At 51.8% G+C, this 18,023-nt stretch overlaps 2 protein-coding genes across 3 annotated transcripts in view; both read left to right on the plus strand.

The window, feature by feature from the left end:
- The window catches only part of PARL (presenilin associated rhomboid like), a 56,996-nt gene extending 54,593 nt beyond the window's left edge, over window positions 1-2,403 (plus strand). Inside the window, exon 10 of the mRNA XM_030931440.1 lies at window positions 2,078-2,403. Within this exon, the coding sequence (XP_030787300.1) occupies window positions 2,078-2,189 (112 nt within the window). The 3' untranslated portion in view covers window positions 2,190-2,403. The remainder of the gene's footprint in view (window positions 1-2,077) is intronic.
- Window positions 2,404-6,175: 3,772 nt separating this feature from the next.
- MAP6D1 (MAP6 domain containing 1) lies at window positions 6,176-14,722 on the plus strand. Of its 2 annotated transcripts, none has more exons than XM_030931480.1 (3): window positions 6,176-6,631; window positions 12,503-12,648; window positions 13,137-14,722. In XM_030931480.1, exons 1-3 carry the CDS (start codon window positions 6,231-6,233, stop codon window positions 13,166-13,168), a joined length of 579 nt encoding a protein of 192 aa, XP_030787340.1. In that variant the 5' UTR covers window positions 6,176-6,230; the 3' UTR covers window positions 13,169-14,722. The 2 variants fall into 2 exon arrangements, with proteins under 2 accessions (XP_030787340.1, XP_030787335.1); XM_030931475.1 differs by having other exon boundaries at window positions 12,503-12,620.
- The last annotated feature ends 3,301 nt before the right edge of the window (window positions 14,723-18,023 follow it).

Below are 18,023 nucleotides of genomic sequence, written 5' to 3' on the forward strand. Positions count from 1 at the left end.
AAGCTTTAATCTAGATTTAGAAATCTAAAATATTTTTTTTTCGTTAAAGTGCGCTGATTTTGTTGGTGGTAAAGACTCCATTATTATCCACTTATACATTTCCCTGACTTTGCCTCTGACCAAACCTTATAGTATTCACATTGTACTGTTGCAATAGTAATAGCTAACATATTAATATGCTGAATATTTTCTGTGTGCCTAAGCTAAGGATTTAATTCTCTTAAAATCCTGTGAGGTATTTTATTTTACAGAAAAAGAAACTGCTTAAAGAAAGTAACTTATCCAGGTCACACAAGAATTGCAGAGCTGGAGTTTCAGATGAGCACTGGCTTGCGCTGCCGCTGCAGAAAAGAGTGCCCTAGAAATCAGTCATCTTGCATTTCCCTATTTTAGTTTAGCCAAATGAAAAATTCCATTTGGATTTATGAGTATAGTCAGACAGTATACCTGTGAGATTAAAGTATTTGACTCTTTGCTTGAAATAAGTAGGTTAAAAAGATTTGGGTGGCCGGGCACAGTGGCTCATGCCTGTAATCCCAGCACTTTGGGAGGCTGAGGCAAATAGATCACTTGAGGTCAGGTGTTCGAGACCAGCCTGACCAACATGGTGAAACCTCATCTCGTCTCTACTAAAAATACAAAAATTAGCCGGGCGTGATGGTGCTTGCCTGTAATCCCAGCTACTCGGAAGCTGAGGCAGGAGAATCACTTGAACCTGAGAGGCGGAGGTTACAGTGAGCCGAGATCACGCCACTGCACTCCATCCTGGGCAACAGGGCGAGACTCTGTCTAACAACAAAAAAGATTTTGGAAAACACTTTATTAATGAAGAGTTCCTGACAAAGTGATTTTTTGGGGGAGAATTTTTACAATTGCATTGGAATATTAGGGTGCTCCTTTTTCTCCTGTTCTAAATTCAGAGACTAAGCACAGAATTTTTATTACATGCTGATTAATGTGTATAATCAGATTTTAACTATATTTAGTGAATATTAATATTCAGGTACAAATTGAGCCCTTTATAATTAAACATATACATTCAAAACATTTTTTAAAATATTAAAACATTAAACTGCTATTCTGATCTGCTCTAAGTCAAACAGCATTTTTTCAGTCAGGTGTCTGGGAGCTAGATGCAAGATAACAAAATCTGGTCTCTGCCTCAGGAAACATGAAATCTGTTTGGGGAAGCCAGAGCAAAAATAAAGGTTTCAATAGCCAGCTCTCACTAACTGCCATTGGAAATCCACCCCACATCCTCCAGGAAGCCTTTCTACACCCCCAGTGCCCTCAGGAGCTTCTCGAGGCAGGCCCTTCCCAGAGCTCAGTGTGCTCCTCAGCTCACAGGAGATGCTCCCTACATGCTGCAGAAAAGTCCAGTGCTTGCAGCACAGGCCTCAGCAGCAGATTCGGGTTCTAGTCTCAGTCTGCTGATTCCTCATTGTGGAGCCTGAGCAGGCGAAGTTACTAAACTTCTCTGTGTGTCAGCCTCCCAGGCTCATTGCTTCAGGCCACAGTTAGCAGTGGGCTTTGTGAACAGGAGAGTGGGGATTGGAACTATGGATCTTAAAGTGGGGCAGAGTTTGGATGAGCTGTCCACCCTTCGTATAGCTAGGAGGAAGATGATGGAGGCATGTCAGCTGGGATAGCCATCCTGGGTCAGTGCTAATTCTGACACTTCAGAATATCGAGTCAGTCTGACCTGCGAGTGAGCCTTGATTGACCGCTTAGAAACTATTAGCACCTTGGACAAGCTACTTTCTTTCAGACCTGGTTGCCTCATGTCTCCAATGGGAAAAGTGGTACTTAACTTGCAGATAGTGGTGAATCAAAAGTAGTATATGTGAAGTACTTACACATTGCAGAGCATTCAGCCATCGTCCCATCCTACTTCTGCCTTTTACATATTCTAATGTGAAAGCTCAATCATTTCTCTAAGTGAGTCAGTTTTAATAGGCTACATAGTGAGTGGCATTCGATTTTTAAAATGTCACCTTTGTATCTATCACCATGCTGCTTACCATTTGTATGTCACACTGTTTGAATGTCAGACCTGGTTTGTTTTTCTTTTCTCCAGATGGTATGTTACTTATGGTCATGAACTGATTTGGAAGAACAGGGAGCCTCTAGTGAAAATCTGGCATGAAATAAGGACTAATGGCCCCAAAAAAGGAGGTGGCTCTAAGTAAAACTGGGGTTGGACAGTAGTGATGCATCTGGTCCATGACGCCTGAGAGCCCCAGGAGACACCGGCCCCAGAGTGACCACGGCTGCTATGCTCCCGCCTGGAAGATGCCAGCATCTGGCCTCCCAGTGTTTTCAGCTGTGTCCCCCAGTCTGTCTTTTTAGAAAGTGAATTATGATAAAGTTGTGAAATAAAGGTTTCTATCTAGTTTGTAAGCAGATGTGTGCGTTCTCTCTTTAAGGGGCGGACACGGCTCTGGCATATTGCTTTGGTCATTGCATTGACATCATTTGAGTCAGGACCTGGGGAGAGTGCATGCTGAAAGGCCTGATCAGAACATGAAGGCGCTGGTGCCTGTCTGTGGACCCTCCAGCGCCTCTGCTTAGCCTTCACTCTTCCTTACCTACCCCTTCCCTGGGTTGGCTGCAAGTAAAAGTCAAGAGTATCCCCTCTCTGGCATGATCTGAAATAACAGCTGCAGTATTTTCTCAATTTTCCCAGGAAAGGTAGTGTTTTCTGGCAGTGAGTGGCACATACAAAAAGCTATTTTCAGGTTTTGCTTTCTAGGTTGAATTTGTAGAGAAATTAAGAGGTAGAAGGAAGTGATTTGGGTAAATTCAGACTTGAAGCTGAGCCGAATTTTATCTTCGGTTTGAAAGTATGTTCTAATTGAAGCGTCTTACTGAAATAGATAGTGGTGGTTGTCATCACAGCCTCACTATCGGGGAATTCATGTTACCCTCGTGATTGAGAATGACATCTAGGAAACGCATTTTGAGAGTTTGTTCTTCTTGAAGTGAGTTACAGGAGAATTTTTAGTCTTTTCATGGCCTCAAAATGTTATGCCAAGTCTTTCACCTTTGTCCTGGCAGGAGTGAAGGCCCTGATGTCAGCCTCATGCGGCCGATCTGACTCAGGTTGTGTGCCATGGGGTGATGGGAACGGCAGCTTTGGAAAAGGAGTGGGAGTGGTGCCCACCGCCAGGTAGGTGAGAACTGCATGGGAGCATGCACCCAGCACATAGAAATTGTCCAGTATTTGGCAGTCCTTCATATCCTCCTTCCATCAGGCTGGATTTCTACTGTGATTGACAGTTATTCTTCGCAGGCACAGGATTCTGTTCTGAACTCGTATCACTTCTAGGGGAGAGAGTTATCTTAACCCAGCCATCATTTTGCCAGTGAAGAAACAGGGCACATGTGGTGTAGGGGCAGTGTCCAAGGCCACACTGCTTTGCTCTGACATCTGCTAACAACTCTGCGACACAGATGAGTTAAGATGCATTTTCCAGAGATGGGATAGGAGGCTGAGTTCATAGGGACATTCCCTCTAGAATCCAACATTAATTGACATCATGCTTTGGGCAGACCAGGCAAAGAGGCAATGAAGATGTTTCTCTGTCGCTGCTTTGTGACTGGGAAAAAGAACTCCCTGTAGCACCTCCTGGTCCATAAAACCCCTCGATGCTGGAGCCTCTGCGTGGCATGGGGAGACCAGAGCCTGGCTGTGGCCAGAAGAGCCTTGCTATCCACAGCCCCCCCTCCTGATTGCCCACGAGGGTGCTTCATTTCTCTTCTTGGCTTCTCCGGGGACCTGCGATCGCTGCCTTCAAGGCCATGCACTCCCTGGCCCATGGGCCTCTTGGGCTGTGCTGCCGCCTACAGCATCTGAAGTGTGGGGCACCTAGGAACGTGTCGTGGCTGCCATCTCCCTCATTCCACACACTTCTTGAGTGGGTGCACTTCCCGTAGCCTCAGTTATCTGTTAGGATTCTGAGCTCCAGACCCACAGAATCTCTCTGTACTCTTAGTAAATGTGTCTACCACAACACGTGCACGGTTCCAGGTGCTGGGACCACCCTCCACCCTGCACAGGCCCCTCAAATAGCACTCGGCTTAAGGAGTGACATGAGCGATAAGTGAAGTCTGAAACCCGGAGCCGTTCGAGATCTCCCTCTCTCGCCTCATATTTCTAGAATCCAGCCCCTCAGCGCTCCCAGTGCCTGTGCCTCCATGGTGGTCCTCACCTCTTAGTCCCTGGACTGTTGAGCCTGTTCGTCCATCTGGTCTCCAAAGCGTCCCTGTGCTTCTCCATATGCCTGCCAGAGTGCTAACAACACGTCTGTCATTCCTTTGTTGTCACCTGTGAAAAACTTTTATTTATTTGAAACAGGGTCTCTCTCTCATCCAGGCTGGAGTTCAGTGGTGCAATCAGCTCACTGTAGCCTTGAAGTCCTGGGCTCAAGCCTCAGCCTCCAAGTAGCTGGCACTACAGGCACAGGCCTGGCTAATTTTTACAAGTTTTTTGTAGAGACAGGGTCTCACTATGTTGCCCAAGCAGGTCTCAAACTCCTGGGTTCATACAGTCCTCCTGCCTCAGCCTCCCAAAGTGCTGGGATTCCAGGCATGAGCCATCCGCATCCAGCCATATGAAAAACAAAAATTCCTTAGTGTGGCTGCCAAGACCCTCCATGATCTGCTACCTCAGCTGAACCCTCCTCCCTGTGACCTACATTCCCACCTGACCCAACCACCCTCCCTCACAACAGGTGGCAAGTCCAGCCTTCCCCAACCCGCCTCCCTCTCATGCTGACCTGGCTTCATCAGTTCAATTACACTTACTTCCGTCCATCACTACCACACTACACCTCCTGAAGGCACGCAGAATTATTCCTAGCGCATAGTAAGTGCTCTTTGACTGTTGTTTGATCAATGAAGTAATAAAAAGAGAGCTGTTCTCTTTTCCTGCGAGACGGAGAATTTTAGTGCCAAGCGTCATCTGCCAGGCTGGCTAACCCAGGGCTGTGGCGCACAGTTCACAAAGGCAGTTCACTCTTATGCGGGCCTGTGTGTCATCTTCCACGGTCTCCCCCTACACGTGGCGCCTTGCCTGCTGCCTGCTGAGCCACGGCCTGGCCTGCTCAGCTGACCTGCTGCCACTTCAGGGCAGCCGTCATGTCACTTTGCTACAACTTCAAGCTAAGGCAGGCAATGTTTTGGGAGATGAATCTGTTTTCTGACTGGCCAGGGATGTACTGCAGTCCTCTCCCAGGCGCAGACTGGATACCTTCCAAGTACAATCTTGAAATGGAGCTCTGGGTAATTAATGCTGTCTCAGTAGTGTTATTAGTAATTAGTTTGCAGTGTATACCGAGAGCACGTTCAAATATTCAGAAAGTCTTTTGTGGGTGGTCAGGGAGTTGTTTGAGGCCGTGTCCTGCATTGAACAGACCTGCCTTTACGCTGGAGGATCCCTCAACAGCTCTGCCTGAACAGAGCCATGCAGGCGCAGGAGGAAAGGAACTTGATAGCTTAGTGGCCAGTTCTGTGGCCTCTTTATCAAACTAAAGCCTTTGCAAATGGCCATGCTTTAAAATGAGGAATTTCAGAACCTAGGACAAGGTCGATTGGTGGCTAATGCCAATTCTAATGAAAAGTGGATTGGTTGTCACAAATGTAGACTAGCATTGTAAAGGCAAATAGGCGGCGACTCACAGGCTGACTGAAACACGTGTTCTCCAGGAAGCAGGGCCCCGAGTCTCTCCTGATACCCTCATTGCTGCACCTGCCCCTGTGCTCGCGGAGTCCCTGAGGTGCAGCCTGGCACAAATGCAGCAGTTGCCGGGCGTCCCGAGGCCACGTGGAGACCCTCCCAGCTGGCGGACTGCGCCCGCCTGCGACCATCCGGCTCTCGGCCTCTGCGAAGCCGGGGCCATTTATAAGATGACACCGAGGGAACTTTGGATTCAATTCTGAGGCATTCTTCGAGATGGACACTTGTAAATGACTGTAGGCGGTTTCCGGTGACCCCTGGCGACGGTGCAGCCTTTCCCCCGTCCCCGCTCCCTCCAGCTCCAGCCGTGCGCAGCCGGCCCCGGCCAAGTGGGGCTGCCGCGAGTGCGCCCCCTCCCGGGACGCCCACCCCCGTGCCGGGGGACGGCGCTGCGGCGGCGCGGGGCGGGCCGCGGGGGCGGGGACGCTGGGCGCAGGAGGCGCGACCGGGAGCGCCGCGCGCCGGGAGCGGGGCGGCGGGCGCCGGGGCTGGCATGGCGTGGCCCTGCATCAGCCGCCTGTGCTGCCTGGCGCGGCGCTGGAACCAGCTGGACCGCTCCGACGTGGCGGTGCCGCTGACCCTTCACGGTTACTCGGACCTCGACAGCGAGGAGCCGGGTCCCGGCGGCGCCGCCTCGCGCAGGGGCCAGCCTCCCGCGGGCGCCCGGGATCCCGGTCGGGACGTGCCGCTCACTCAATACCAGCGGGACTTCGGCTTGTGGACGGCGCCCGCTGGGCCCAAGGATCAGCAGCCGGGGCGCGGACCGGGGGCGGGCGGCCGCAGGAGCAAATCCTCCGCGCAGTCCTCCGCGCCACCTGCGCCCGGCGCCCGCGGGGTGTACGTGCTGCCCATCGGCGACGCGGACGCGGCTGGAGCAGCGACCACGTCGTACAGGTATGGGCTGGGTAGGGACCACAGCGAGTCCCCACCTTGTGGTGGGAGGACGCGGAGGCCCGGAGCCAGCGGGATGGGGTGGGCGGGAGAGCGGAGGCGCCTGGAGCCCAGATCCCACGCGACCTGGGAGCTGCCGGCGGCCTCAGAGGTCACCCGCTTTGGTCCGTGGGCACTGCAGGCGTCGCCTTCGCTGCTGCGTGCCCGGACTCATTGCTCGAGCACCCCCGTGCCGGGAGCGCACCGCTGCCCTCGCAGCTGCCTTCCTGGGGGCAGCCGTCAGAATGGCCTGCCTTCAGCCGAGTTGGAATCGGCCTCCCTTTAACTCCCACCGCCGGGCCTAGCCGTGCGAGGCGTGCGCGCAGGCCAAGTCCCCCAACTGCCTCCGGTCACTGCCTTCTGTGGAGGCGTTGGTGCTGAGGACCGAGCGCAGGGTCCCGAGTGGGTGAGCCCTTCAGCGTCCCACTGTGACTGACAGGGGCTGCTGACTTGGCTTTCAGGAAGGGCGGGTCTGCGGGCCCTCCGCGCCTCCCAGCCCAGCTCTGCTCCTACGGAGGGCTGTCTCCCTTTTTCCCTCTTATTACAAAAGTAATTCATACTGTAGAAAAATGGGAAAGTACAGAAATTACAACAAAATAATTATCTCCTTAATCCCTCCCCAGACGTGTTCTTTCTACTTCGTAATGTGCATTTGGTGCATATGCACTGATATATTTTTACATGGTTAGAGTTACTGTACACTTTTTTCACCGGTTGTAGAAGTCTGTTCGTGTTACTAGATGTTCTGCAACATGAATTTTAATAAACGTGCAGTATTTTATCCTATGGATATGCCTGTATATCTTAAAGTTTTATCTACTTCCTTACCATTGACTATTTAGGGTGTTTCTAATGTGGGGCTATTAAAAGCACTACTTTTCCTTTGGTGCAGCTATTTCACTAGTAGGGATTTTCCCTACAGGTATCCAAAAGGTAATGGGGGAGCTCAGGAGTGTAAGCTACATGGAGACATTGTACAATAACCCCCTTGTCCTGCTGATGTAGGGAACTGGTTAATTATAGCACAGCCATGGAATGGGATACTGAAGCCCAGCGGATCTTAAATATATGCATACCAAAAAAGCAAGGTGCACAGCAGCACGTAGGCTATTTGTGTTTTAAAAAGGGGTATTAATACACACACATATGCTCAAATAAGCACAAGATGCCTCTGATGGATGTCTGAGGAGATGGTACCGTTAGGGAGAGGAACTTGATGGGGACTGCCAGGGGTGAAAGGAGGTTTTTCACTCTGCTCTTTTGAACCATTGCTTTTTTTTCCCTTTGTAACATGTCCATGTATTACCTATCTTTTTGACTTTTTTTTTTTTTTTGGAGACAGAGTCTCGCTCTGTCACCCAGGCTGGAGTGCAGTGGTACAATCTTGGCTCACTGCAATGTCTTCCTCCCTGGTTCCAGCAATTCTCCTGCCTTAGCCTCCCGAGTAGCTGGGATTACAGGCTTGTGTCACCATGCCCAGCTAATTTTTGTTTATTTTTATTTTTGATCTTTTTCTTTCTTGAGACGGAGTCTCACTCTGTCGCCCAGGCTGGAATAAAGTGGTACGATCTCAGCTCACTGAAACCTCCACCTCCCAGGTTCAAGCAATTCTCCTGCCTCAGCCCCTGAGTAGCTGGGATTATAGGTGCGCGCCATCACGCCCGGCTAATTTTTTGTATTTTTAGTAGAGATGGGGTTTCACCATGTTGGTCAGGCTGGTCTCGAACTCCTGACCTCGTGATCCACCCACCTCAGCCTCCCAAAGTGCTGGGATTATAGTCATGAGCCACCGTGCCTGGCTGAGGGACTGCTTCTAAAAGCTAAGCCAGCGGCCGGGCGCGGTGGCTCAAGCCTGTAATCCCAGCACTTTGGGAGGCCGAGACGGGCGGATCACAAGGTCAGGAGATCGAGACCATCCTGGCTAACACGGTGAAACCCCGTCTCTACTAAAAATACAAAAAAAAAACTAGCCGGGCGAGGTGGCGGCGCCTGTAGTCCCAGCTACTCGGGAGGCTGAGGCAGGAGAATGGCGTGAACCCGGGAGGCGGAGCTTGCAGTGAGCTGAGATCTAGCCACTGCACTCCAGCCTGGGTGACAGAGCGAGACTCTGTCTCAAAAAAAAAAAAAAAAAAAAAAAAAAAAAAAAAAAAAAAAAAAAGCCAAGCCAGCCAGGCAGGGTGGCTCACACCTGTAATCCCAGCACTTTGGGAAGCTTAGGTGGGAGGATCACTTGAGCCCAGGAGTTCAAGACCAGTCTGGGCAACATAGTGAGACCCTACCTCTCCAAAAAATAGAAAATTAGCTGGGTGTGGTGGTGCCCGCCTGTGGTCCTCAGTTGCTTGGGAGGCTGAGGTGGGAGGATCCCTCAAGCCTGCAAGGTCAAGCCTACAGTAAGCAGTGTTTGTGCCACTGCAATCCACCTAGGCAACAGAGCAAGACCTTGTCTCAAGTAAATAAAAGCTAAGCCTCTGCTAGAACATCCCTAGTAAAGAGGAGCCCAGCGCCGTGCAAATCAGCTCGCTCCATGGTCAGACTGCTGTAACTAACAGAAAGTGCTTCCTTCCCGGAGCTGAAGCTGTCGCCCTGCAAGCTCCACCCCTTGCCCTGCTCTGGTGCCTAGAACTTCAGCCACTGGAATGAGCTGCACTCTCAGGACCTCTGGCCTTCCAGACTCTCTGCCATTCAGGCCCCTCCAGCTGGCTAGGGCCTGAGCACTGCGGCTCGGTGTTGCCCACTCCAGCTTTAGCAGCTCAGCTTGAGCACGTATCAGTGAATGCACGACCCACCCTGCAACCACTGTCCCCCAGCGAGTTCCTTACAAAGTGAGGACCTATGAGGGAGCCTCCTCCTGGGGACATGGAATGTTCTTTGTGTTTTGATAATGGTGGTGGTACCCAAGTGGATACATTTTTCAAAAGTCATCCAGCTGTACGTTTTTAATGGATGAATTGTATGGTGTGGAAATAATGCCTTGATATGGTTGGGGTTTTGGGGGGGGGTTTGTTGTCGTTGCCCAGGCTGGAGTACAGTGGCATGATCTCAGTTCACTGCAGCCTCAACCTCCCAGGCTCAAGTGATTTTCCAACCTCAGCCTCCTGAGTAGCTAAGACCACAGGCAGGCACTACACCTGTGGTTTTTTTTTTTTTTTTTTGAGACGGAGTCTGGCTCTGTCGCCCAGGCTGGAGTGCGGTGGCCCGATCTCAGCTCACTGCAAGCTCCGCCTCCCAGGTTTACGCCATTCTCCTGCCTCCGCCTCCCAAGTAGCTGGGACTACAGGCGCCCGCCTTGTTGCCCCGCTAGTTTTTTTTGTATTCTTTAGTAGAGACGGGAGTTTCACTGTATTAGCCAGGATGGTCTCGATCTCCTGACCTTGTGATCCGCCCGTCTCGGCCTCCCAAAGTGCTGGGATTACAGGCTTGAGCCACCGCGCCCGGCCTCTGTTTTTTTTTTTTTAAGAGATGGGGTCTGTGTTGCCTGGGCTGGTCTCAAATTCCTGGGCTCAAGTGATCCTCCTGCCTCAGCCTCCCAAAGTGCTGGAATTAAAGGCATCAGCCACTGTGCCCAGCTTGGTTTTTAAAACTAATAAAATTGGGGGGATAAAGTTCATACCTTTTGGCTCTTTAATTCCACAGGTAGGAATTTATCCCAAAGAAATGATGATATGAACAAAGATTTAGCAGTAAGGATGCTTATCACAGAAGTTATTATTATGTTTTATTTAAAAGTTAAAAAGAGGCCTTCTTTCTTTTTTTTTTTTTTTTTTTTTTTTTTGAGACGGAGTCTTGCTCTGCCGCCCAGGCTGGAGTGCAGTGGCCGGCTCTCAGCTCACTGCAAGCTCCGCCTCCCGGGTTCACGCCATTCTCCTGTCTCAGCCTCCCCAGTAGCTGGGACTACAGGCGCCCGCCTCGTCGCCCGGCTAGTTTTTGTATTTTTTAGTAGAGACGGGGTTTCACCATATTAGCCAGGATGGTCTCGATCTCCTGACCTCGTGATCCGCCCGTCTCGGCCTCCCAAAGTGCTGGGATTACAGGCTTAAGCCACCGCGCCCGGCCGAGGCCTTCTTTCCTAGGCGGGGCAATCAGAGGGCTGATCGTTCAACTTCCACAAGACTCAGCCCCACTTTACTGAGTGCCCGATACAAAGACTCACAATGACCTCAGGCACATGGGACAGCAGTCCCACTTTTCAGAAGAAACTGAGGCTCAGGGAAGTTGAGCAATTTGTCTGAAACCATATTGGGCTGAGAACCCAGGCCTCCCAATCCTCCTTCCGGGGCTGATGCTGGGACATGCTTGAGCATTGTGAGGGGGCCTGTATTTCTTACTAGTCTTCTTGGCCTGAGCCATTAGTCTGTTTTCTTTCTCTCTAGGCAGTCACTGTGTCCTGCCGATTCCATTAAGATCCCCTCTCCCATCTGGACTCCAGCCCTAGGTCCCTCCTCTGGCGGCCCCCAGGATTGCTGTAGTCTGTGGCGCTGGTCACTTCCTGCTCTGGGACCCCTGCAGCCACCTCAGGGCAGCAGGCTCAGGATGCCAGACCCAGGGCTCAGCATGGGCACGCGAAGTGTTTTGGGGACAGAAGGGCGCGCCCAGGGGAGGACCTGCTTCCCCAGGAGAAACAGGGCAGCAGATGGTTTAGGCAGCTGGTCTTTAGAACCTCACAGCTTCGGGAGTGAAAATTACCTGATGGGGCCCCGGCCCAGCTCTCCTCCTGGCACCCCAGTGATGGCCATGGACATAGCCATTCCCTGCCCACACAGCCTGCCCAGTGGTGCCCCAGCTGTGCAGCTGCCAAGGAGAAAGGCGGCTTTGTTGACCTCGGGGCCTGAAGCCAAAGCCCGGCAGAGCCCAGCCTGGGCAGGAGCAATCCCGTGCTCATGTGGGTGCCGGGCCCAGCTAGCTGGACACTTCCACCTTGGCCAGGTGCTCCCGGGACACAAGGACTCTGCCTTCTGAGCTCCCTGTCTTACAGAGGAGTGGGTAGGATTAAAGGAGGTCCCTTGTGTTCAGAGCAATGGAAGCACTGTCTTTTCATGGAGAAAAGCTGCTCCCAGGACACGGAGCCAGCGGCGCCAGCCTCATCCTCTCCCTCCAGGGGCCGCCTTCCCCCCTCACACCACCCTCCCCGCCACAGGCTCAGCAGGAGCACATGATCCACTCCCTCCCTCCACCATGCACGGAGCTGTGCAAAGGCCAGACCACCTTGGAGTCAAAATTTTGAGATGGTCACTGCGATCCATTCTTCTGCATGAGTTAATGAGACAAAGTATAAAAAACTAAGTTCTCCTAAGCGGGTCTGGTGAGCCAGGGCTGTGCCTGGTGCTGGAGGCATTTCCTCCACAGGCATAAGTGGCCACCATGACCTGGGTCTCTTGGAGCAGCCTGGCTCTGGAGGAGCAGGCATGGGAGAATTGCAGGGGTGCAGGGAGAGCACCAGGGCTGGGCATCTCCAAGACCCGGCAGTACCAGGTGCTGGCGCGTTCTGGATGAGACGCAGGTGCTGAATGAGCTCTGCCCTGCGCCTGTCGCTCGCCTGCAGTGTGAGAATAAGCTTCCTTTCCTACTTCCTTAGGGGCTGGGTGAGCCCAGATTTCCCAGTGGATCACTGAGGTGAGGGGCCGGGCGGCCACACACCTACTTTTTCCCAGAGCTGGGCCTGCGCGGGAGTGCGCTTGCCTTGCCAGTTCTGTTTTTGGGAAGAGGATAAGGACTGCCTGGAGCTGAGGGTCTCAGCAGTGGACAGGGCCATGCATGGGGCAGAGCAGCAGCCCCTGGGGAGTCAGGTAAAGGGATGGCTGACCCTGTGCAAGATTGTGACCGTGTTCTCTGTTCCAGGCAGGAATTCCAGGCTTGGACTGGAGTGAAGCCCTCAAGATCCACAAAGGCAAAACCAGCCCGAGTCATCACAACCCACACTTCGGGATGGGACAGCAGCCCTGGGGCCGGCTTCCAGGTCAGCCTGAAGCTGGTGCAGCAGAGGTGTGGGTATAGAAGCCTCTTTACCTGGGTAGGGATTAGGAGCCAGATTTTCATGGTGTAAAATGGAATTATGACCAGGGAGAGCAATGCCAACCAGATGTCCCGAACAAAAACCCAAGGTACTCCATCATTAGCCAGCTGGGTGGCCCTCTAGTGTTGGCATCTCTGGTGAGCAGCGTCTGTCTGCGTCCTAAACCCCCATCTTACCCTTGGCCCAAGTACCGGAGCATTTATGTAAGAGGAAAGAGGCGATGGGAGGGAGTGGGGGCATCTCGGCTCCCCGATTCCCAGGTGGTTCAGGGAGCAGAATGGAAGGTCCATGTGCCACTGAGCCACTAATGCCATGACGCCTACAGCTCACGGTGAGCAAGTCCCCTCTGACCCTTCGGGTCTCGACTCCTAGAGGATGGGAGGGGATTTTTTCCTGGACCTGGGGGGTAGGGAGGTAAGGAAAAGTCCCGCTGATATGTGGCCACACTCCATTTTTCAGGTCCCAGAGGTGAGGAAGAAGTTCACTCCTAACCCCTCCGCCATCTTTCAGGCCTCAGCTCCCCGGATTCTCAACGTGTGACTGCCTGCACCGTGACACCCTGGCTGCTGACAGGAGAGGGCTGGGGAGTGGCTTCAGGATGCACTACCGTGGGGCTGGGCGAGAGCATGGCATGGGCCCCTCCAGGAGGGCACAGCCCCTCTCAAACCTGTCATCAGGGCCGAGGTGCTGGTGCAGGGCAGATGCACCGATGGACTTGGCATACCCAGCTCAGCTCAGCCTCAAGCGTCCTCTTGAGAAGCCTGTGGAAGGCTCCCGCGTTCGTAACTGCCATCTGGCCATCTCTGGGTTTTGAAATCAGAGGAGCCTGAGGATCAAGTCAGTTGGGAACCGAATTGGTCCATGGAAGCTAAGGAATGTGGACACATCCGGCCCTTGAAAGAACCAGTTATGTCCACTTTTGGTGGATTTCCCAGGATGCGTGAGCACTTGATTAATTTTATAACCTATGGTGAGACCCTTGGCTCTTCCTACAAATGGTCCCTGCAGTTGAAGCTGTAGGAATCTTGGGCAATCACCTGTATGACTCATGGTGATGCTGAGTATCCAGGAGGAAATTTCCGGAAGAAACAGACCGTCAGGCACGGACTTCCACTTTACAGACCTCCTTATGGCCAAGATGAGCCTCATGTTTTAACAAAACATTTCTTGGGATTGAATGAATCACATTTACCTTGTGGTAGGTGTCTAAAGACTGAATCTACATTTTATTACTAATTATTTCCCCCCCTAACATAAGGATGACGAGAAGGACACTACCGTACACACTGGCTAAGAACGGGGACTGTTTTTGGGAAGGTGGCATTGTCTCATTCCCTGAAATACCTTAGAATGTCATCGACGCCAACCCTTCCCCTTCTGTCCACCCTGCTCACATGTACAGTGACAGGGAACTCACCACCTTTTGAAGCGGCAGTTCATTTTCTTTGCAAAGCTCTCTCCTAACTTTCTCCGTAAATTCCAGCCAGCATGGCCACATGGGTCACGCCTGGTCCCTTTGCACAGCAGCCCTTCACACATTTGAAGGGTCTACATCCCTTTTTAAATCTTAGAGGCACAAGCTCGGGACAGTCTTCAGGAAGGAAATTTGTGGATTTCCCTTTGGATCTTTCTTCCTCTCCGGCCCACAAGTGGCTCTAGTCTGACGAGCATTTAAGCTGCAGATGGTGGCACTCGGGTCTCAGAGCCACCAGACGTGCAGGTGGGACAGTGGTTCCAGCTCAGGCTGCCTGTCAGCGTCCCTTCCAGGTGCTAGCCCTGGCAGGCATAGCCCTCCCCTCATGCCAGCAAAGGAAATGCTCTTGGTGAGAGGCTCACTTTAAAGTTAAAGTCCAAACCGTGTGCTTATCCAAGGGATTCTGCTATTTCAGACTTCACGGCTTGCATGTTTGGTTTTTCTAAGAGAAAAGAGGCTGCCTGCTGGGTGTCTGTGGAAATGAGATTAAACTGTACAATTTCAGTTTTACTAAAATGCAAAAATGTACAGTTTCAGTTTCTTAAATTATAAACATGAGTCTTCTCATGCTCTCTTTCTCCGGTCTCTTGGTGCTAAGGACTTCAATGGGGCCCAGCTGCCTCCACACCTCAGAGGCCTGTTGATCCTGAGCACTTCTTGCTGTGTGGGCTGTAGGGCACATGTTAGGTGCAGCCCACAGAACCCACCCCGTCCCCCACCCTCACCCAGGCGCCTCGGGTAAAGGGGCTCTCTGAAGCTCCTCAGGCTCTGATCCTGGCTTCTCCACTCGCTACCTGTGAGCAACTGGGGTTCTGTTTCTTTACCCAAAAAGTGAGGACACTACCAGCTACACGTTGTAACTTGCCGAGAATATCCGTGTTTATGGGTGGGGTGCTCAGTACAGGAACTAAGACACAGGTGTTAGGATTATTCTTTCCTGCCTTAGTCCCCCCTCCTCACTTTCCCCGGAGCCAGCTCTGTTCCCACCTGCTGCCCCCAGCGTCCTCTAGCTTGATGCCCTGTGCTCACAGCCCCTCACCACCCCCTGGCCAATGTCACCCTGCACAACACCTGGGATGCTCGTTTGCTCTTTTCCTACAATGGGCTGGTCAGCTCTGCTGCACCTCAGCCAGGACCAACCAGGCCTGCCCCTTCCTGGCAGTGCTGGTGGGGTAGCCGCAGTGGAGGCCTCACCACACCAGACAGGCCTGACTGCAAGGCAAACAAATGGTCAAGAGCCTCTGCAATGCACAGCATACAGCTTTTCACAAACACCAACTCCAGTGCTCCTCTGAGGGTGCACCATCCTCATCACCAAGACGGTCTCGCTTTGTCGCCCAGGCTGCAGTGGTGTGATCACTGCTTACTGCAGCCTCAACCTCCTGGGCTCAAGCGATCCTCCCACCTCTGCTGCCCGAGTAGCTGGGACCACAGAGGCATGCCACCACCATGCCTGGCTTTTTTTTTTCCCGTTGCCCAGGCTGGAGTGCAGCGGCACAATCTCGGCTCACTGCAACCTCTGCCTCCCACGTTCAAGCGATATTCTCCCACCTCAGTCTCCCAAGTAGCTGGGATTATAGGCGCCCACCACCATGCCCAGCTAATTTTTGTAGAGACAGGGCTTCACCATGTTGGCCGGGCTGGTCTTGAACTCCTGACCTCAGATGTTCCGCCCACCTCGGCCTCCCAAAGTGCTGGGATTACAGGCATTGAGCTACCATACCTGGCCATTTATTATTATTTTTGTAAATTTTGTAGAAAGAGGGTCTCCCTATGGTTGCCCAGGCTGGCCCTGAACTCCTGGACTCAAGCAATCCTCCTGCCTCAGCCTCCACAAAGCACTGGGATTGCAGGTGTGACCACGGCACCCAGCCTGGCCTCTTTATTTATGAGGAGATGTGCGTTCTGATGAAACTCCTTCCCACTCACTTAGGTCTAAATAATCATGCCTAACATGTTCAGCAAGTGATCCAACAGCAACTGAGACAAGTCTCAACCATGTGGCCCCAACTCCTACCTATCTCTCACACATGTATAATACGCATAGCAGACAGACGGACAGGCACTGAGCGATGTCAGCAGTGATTATCTTTCAGAGGGGGAATTATGAGGAGCTTTTAAAACACATTTTTTATGCTTGCTAAAGTTTCTATAAATGTTTTTGTAATAATTCTGTAAAGGAAAAGTTTTTAAAAATAAAAATTAAGCCGGGCATGGTGGCTCATGCCTGTAATCCCAGCACTTTGGGAAGCAGAAGCAGGCAGATCACTTGAGGTCAGGAGTTTGTGACCAGCCTGGCCAACATGGTGAAACTCTATCTCTACTAAAAATACAAAAATTAGCCAGACATGCTCGTTTGAACCCAGGGGGCGGAGGTTGCAATGAGCTGAGATCACGCCACTGCACTCCAGCCTGGGTGGGAGAGCAGCTTCCTTTTTTTTTTTTTTTTTTTTTGAGATGGAGTCTTGTTCCTGTCGCCCAGGCTGGATGCAGTGCAATGGCACTATCTTGGCTCACTGCAACCTCTGCCTCCCAGGTTCAAGTGATTCTCCTGCCTCAGCCTCCCGAGTAGCTGGGATTACAGGCACCCGCCACCAGGCCCGGCTAATTTTTATATTTTTAGTATAGACGGGGTTTCACCATGTTGGCCAGGATGGTCTCGATCTCCTGACCTTGTGATCTGCCCACCTCAGCCTCCCAAAGTGCTGGGATTACAGGCATAAGCCACCGTGCCCGGCCCAGACTGTCTCAAAATAAGTAAAAAGCAGTTCAACCTGTTAGCAAATTCCAGACAAAAGAAAATGTTAAGTTTATTTCATGACTCAAGCTGCCACTGCAGGAGCTGCTTCAAGCAGCCACGGGTGTGCTATGATGCTCTGCAGGCGGAAAGTCCTAAAGGTCCTTCCACAAGTCAAGGTGGTTTGCAGGCATTTACATCGAGGTTTCGCCTCTCTGTGCTCCATGGTACAGAACTGCGGGACTCAGGCCACATTCCCAAAAGCAGCTTTTGAGAAAAGCCAGGCCCTGCAGCCCACCCGACAGAGGGAAGAACCTCCCCTTTGAACAGGGTCAAGATGAAGCCTCAAACCCAGCTCTGCCGGCCCGAGTCACACAGGCCTCCTGCAATCAGTAGCTTGGAGTCCAAGTCATTCAAGGTACTGCCTGTGGCACTGATCCGAGCCTGCTGTGTCGCTCTGCCAAAACCCTGGCTAAGACAGTAAACAGTTATGAAGGCAAGCCTAGGCACACCCCTCACTCTCAGCCGCCAGACTCTCCGACTCTCCATTCTGACTCTCAGCGAAGTCTGGTCCCCAGAAAGTTACATACTTGGACTGTATCATAATGCCTTTGAAGAACCAAAGATTTCAAAATCGTTCAGCTCTGATGTTTCTGGATTTTTCATTATTTTTGAGCCATATGCTAGCAGATGGTCACAGCATAAGGACCGTGTCACAGGAGTAACTTCTTTCAGACCTCAACACCGTCCAATTTTACCCTGCCAGATAACCTGGTATGTTCCTTTGTTAGACACCAGGAGCTGATTCTCTCTTTGCCTTGGCTTTAAGGAAGCTCTGAGCTCATTTATGCAGTTTTCTTCTGCCCCAAGCCGTCAGAAATAATTATGTCCATTTCCAATTTTTTTTAGACTTTTATGTCACTGTAATCCTTTAATGGTTGCAACATTTTTTTTGGCAAGAAATAGAGGAATTAATTAATTAATTAATTAATTTTTTTTTTTGAGACGGAGTCTCGCTCTGTCGCCCAGACTGGAGTGCAGTGGCCGGATCTCAGCTCACTGCAAGCTCCGCCTCCCGGGTTCACGCCATTCTCCTGGCTCAGCCTCCCGAGTAGCTGGGACTACAGGCGCCCGC

This window comes from Rhinopithecus roxellana, chromosome 1 (assembly GCF_007565055.1).
Source record: "Rhinopithecus roxellana isolate Shanxi Qingling chromosome 1, ASM756505v1, whole genome shotgun sequence".
NCBI lineage: Eukaryota > Metazoa > Chordata > Mammalia > Primates > Cercopithecidae > Rhinopithecus > Rhinopithecus roxellana.